Genomic DNA, 3899 nt, shown 5'->3' with positions numbered 1-3899 from the left:
TTTGTTCTCGAAGCAGGCGTTTGATCAGCATTTGAATATGATTCTGGGTGATGTTGAAGAAACTATCACAACAGTTGAAATCGATGACGAAACATACGAAGAGATTGTCCGGGTACGTCCTTTTTTTTTCCTTCTGACTCTCTGATAAGGATTTATGGACAATTGAGGGATCTTCATGGCCTAGACACAGCTCGATGACTCTGTTTTGTACCTGTGTAATTCATTTACATAGTTGCCAAAATTGAAACGTGTAACAAAAATGACATCGGATTATAACCTACAAGAATCTTAGTACTCTGAAATCTGAATGTTAAGCTATTAGTACAACATTAGTTAATGGCACTCCTCTAGTTGTGAGCTAGATTCTGATCCAATTTGGATCTATTATTGTATGTGATTGCAGACAACAAAGCGGACGATTGATTATCTGTTTGTGAGAGGAGATGGAGTAATATTGGTGGCTCCACCACTGAGGACAGCCTTAGGTTAAGAAAAAAAAAACATATCTTTTTGTGCCTTCTTCTCTATGGAGGTCCTTTGTGACTATTGGTGTGTTTGGTCACTTCTTGTCTTAAAACTCAAAAAGCTTGAAGAAGCTAAGTTGCTTAATTTTCATTGCTATTCGGTTATGTCTCTTCATCTTTGACACTTCGTGTGATATGTCTTAATTACAACTTCAATTATCTAAGCTCACAAATTTAAAGAATAGGTTCTGAAGAAATGCTGCAAACAATAAATACACCAGAAACAATATGAAAAAGAGAAGTATGATCAGTTTACGTACAAACAACGGAGACAGATAATGTAATTAAACAAAAATAAAATAAACAAGTTGGTATCTTATTTATTATCTTCGTCTGGGTCGGGAATGAATCGGGGAACCAGATGATTGCGAGCCTCTGTAGTTTCTGCTTGGAGAATCCATTGATCCTCTGAATGAAGAGTAGGAAGCTTTGGGTAACGTAGGCGTTGGCTCTAATGGGGTTGACTCTGCAAAGCATGCTGTGTTCAGACGAGTTCTCTCCAACTCTGGTTGTAGCAATTCGTTTGAACACTGTTTCGTTAGAGCCTGTTCACCATAACAAAAAAAACTGATCAAGATTGAGGTTCTGAAATTTGATTGAATTTGTTGAAAGAGAAGGGAATAACTTACGAGGAGGTCGTCTGCTGAAACAGATTGCTTGTCATCTGAAACTGTGTCTTCGCTGCCACGAGTTGGTCTCCGATTATGCCCCGGGGTTTCAACTGCTTCACTGATGCTCTCTATAGCTATCTCCAACACGGTTCCTTGTAGAGACTTGAGAGATGCGGTTGCATCACTTGTAAAATATGGATTCAGTACTGTCTCAAAATATTCAAGCTGCAACCGTTATTGTGAAAACCAGAATTAGCAACTCACAAATCTACAAGGTTTTCTGCTTCTGTATAATAGTAGTCACTTTTTAATTTTTTATTGCTTATCATCATTATAAATTTGAGTGAGTTCCAGTTTTAATTACTCAGTATCTCTTTTGGTTTTAGAACAAGATGTTACCTCAAACATCAGTTGGCAGAAACCATTTGCATCAATTGATCTTAGGTCAGTTGATCTGTTTTCTTCCACAAGACTGAGAAAAGTGTCAATCAGACCTTCGATCAGAACGCCAAGAATCTTGTCCAGGAGGGGTTTGGCACCCGCAAAGACCTGCAATTTTCATATTCAGTTATCAGAATTCAATACTACTAAGGAAGCAAAAATCATCACGAAAATTTCAGAATATAAGGAGCAATAGTATTACCTCTGCATGGACAGCTACAAGAGTGTGCAAGAGCTCAATAGCCGCATCTCGTATGCCCTGGAAGATTGGAGCAAATATTTAAGTAATTATCTTCTTCATTAAAATCAACAGGTTAATAGTAATCATTACGCATAGATTTCTTACTTTCACTTGAGGTGCTGATCCCCACTGAATACCAGAGTCCAGCAAATAATTTGTGGCAGCTGTTCTGATCAAATTTGCCTGATTACAGGTGAAATTCTTGGTTGTGTAAATTTCTATTTCTAACATGTAGAAAAGCATTTTTAGACTAACACGGCTGAATAAGAAATCAATACCTTAGCGAAAGTGTAATGCTCGAGGACCTTCTCGCTAAGACCAGAAAAAGACATAACTAGATCTTGAAGATCGCTACTGTCTTCATCTTTGCCCCTGAATAAGTGAAAACACAATACAAATTCACCCATGAGAACAGTATTCAGTTGTGAACTATTGATGTTCAGAAGAGCACTAATGACGTTAATTAAGCAGAGAACAACCTAGACTGCAACCAGATATATTTGAACTTGTTGTAAAGCTCGGAAGCAAGTTCATCTTTGCAATAACCTATATTACTTAAGACCATCAATAATCGCCTGTGAGGATCAACAACACTTCCGTAGGCGTTGGCTGATGGTTCTTCCTGATGATCGTCAGAATATCCATTTTTCCAATTTTCTTGTCTTGAGGTGCTTTGAGAAAGATCAGCACCAATTTGCTCCAAGTGCGCTGATACATGGTGAAAACAAATTAACATGTCAATATAATCACTGTATAGTTTGTACATTTGCTTGCATCCATGAGCCGGTCCACGTGCATATGTGGGCATCTGCATGTGGATTTTATGATAAGTTTTCGGTAAAAAGTCGTACCAGCAAAATCCAGAAAGCAGTTCAAAAAAGCCAGTCTAACAGATATCAGGATTTCCTCAATTTGGGCAAACATATCTTCTGACTTAGCAGCTTCACCTTTGACAGAGAGGATCATCCTGAAAAAGGTATACACAGAAATCAACAGCTAAACGGAGTAAACACTGCAGTAACAACAAGAAAACTGAAAGTACACATTTGTATATGCAGTGTCCTGAACAGCAACGAAAAGCATAGAAGACTTGTTTCCTCTCATACAACATGGTGCACAAGTCATTTCATTTCACATGTCACAATCATGGTATGACAAACTAGAACCACAATTAGAGACTTCGCATTTTTTTTTTTTCTGATGTATACAGAGAAGACTGACTAGACACTGATGTATGTACTAGAAACACTGACGTCTGGAACTACGAACACAAAAAAATGGGTTTCACTTCCTCAAAAATAAATAAAGAGCAATACTGCCCTCTCTATGTGCAGTAAACAACAATATGCAAATGTTTCTAATATGTTACCAAAGTGGCTTGAACTTACAGATTGATTTGTTCCATGCCAGAGACAATAACTGAACGGAATGTAAGAGGCAAGTAAGAAATGGCATATGGAGATCTATTCCTTTCAAGAATAGAAACCGGGATCCACGTCTCCTCTTTTGATATTCCTTCTGTGGATGCCCTCATCCAAGAGCAAAGCCTTTGGATATAAATCTTAGTGATTTCCGCCTGGACTTTTCTTAGTGCAACGACTGCCATAACCAAAAAAGGTTATACATCATCATAGTATACATAAAATTATACAACAAGCTCAACCTTCAGAAGAAGTTCAAATACCAGCACTGTGAGGCGCTGACTCTTTGGCTTCAAAAGCTTGGCATGCTTTTGATACTTCGTTGATGGCATCACTCATAAATGGGCGGAGAATGCATGATTCATCAAAATCACAAAATGTGCTGTTCACCTACAATGACAGTCATCAGGAAATGAAAATCTTTAGAGCCACTATATGGCACAGATACCACAGGGTTTTCCTTCCAATGAGGAGAGAAGCTCTACTGAAGAGGTCACTTAATTAGAAAAAAGAAACAAAACACCACCTTTGCTTCATACACAGAAATAGTCTTGCGTATCATCCCAGCAACTTCTTCCAAAGAATGAGTTGAATACCTTGCCTCTGTGACCTTTTCCTCGGCTTTATTGGCTGAAGTATCAGTAACTTGGGAGGACTGGGC

At 38.2% G+C, this 3899-nt stretch overlaps 2 protein-coding genes across 3 annotated transcripts in view; one reads left to right on the top strand and one right to left on the bottom strand.

The window, feature by feature from the left end:
- Window positions 1-637, top strand: part of LOC104702452 (sm-like protein LSM3B) — a 5665-nt gene extending 5028 nt beyond the window's left edge. The window contains exons 2-3 of one of the 2 annotated variants that reach the window (XM_010418307.2): window positions 14-112; window positions 404-637. In XM_010418307.2, coding sequence (XP_010416609.1) covers window positions 14-112; window positions 404-490 — 186 coding nt within the window. In that variant the 3' untranslated portion in view covers window positions 491-637. The remainder of the gene's footprint in view (window positions 1-13; window positions 113-403) is intronic. The other variant, XM_010418308.2, reaches the window with a different exon arrangement.
- The window catches only part of LOC104704923 (exocyst complex component SEC5A-like), an 8810-nt gene continuing 5632 nt past the window's right edge, over window positions 722-3899 (bottom strand). The window contains exons 12-21 of the mRNA XM_019227140.1: window positions 3502-3628; window positions 3206-3416; window positions 2669-2784; window positions 2297-2525; window positions 2096-2189; window positions 1923-2000; window positions 1779-1835; window positions 1535-1684; window positions 1154-1360; window positions 722-1069 (exon numbers count right to left, since the gene is read on the bottom strand). Of these exons, the coding sequence (XP_019082685.1) occupies window positions 848-1069; window positions 1154-1360; window positions 1535-1684; window positions 1779-1835; window positions 1923-2000; window positions 2096-2189; window positions 2297-2525; window positions 2669-2784; window positions 3206-3416; window positions 3502-3628 (1491 nt within the window). The 3' untranslated portion in view covers window positions 722-847. The remainder of the gene's footprint in view (window positions 1070-1153; window positions 1361-1534; window positions 1685-1778; window positions 1836-1922; window positions 2001-2095; window positions 2190-2296; window positions 2526-2668; window positions 2785-3205; window positions 3417-3501; window positions 3629-3899) is intronic.

The sequence above is a fragment of the Camelina sativa genome, chromosome 7, assembly GCF_000633955.1.
Source record: "Camelina sativa cultivar DH55 chromosome 7, Cs, whole genome shotgun sequence".
Taxonomy (NCBI): domain Eukaryota; kingdom Viridiplantae; phylum Streptophyta; class Magnoliopsida; order Brassicales; family Brassicaceae; genus Camelina; species Camelina sativa.
Note: the sequence above shows the minus strand (reverse complement) of the source record. Positions and strands in the feature narration are given on the sequence as shown.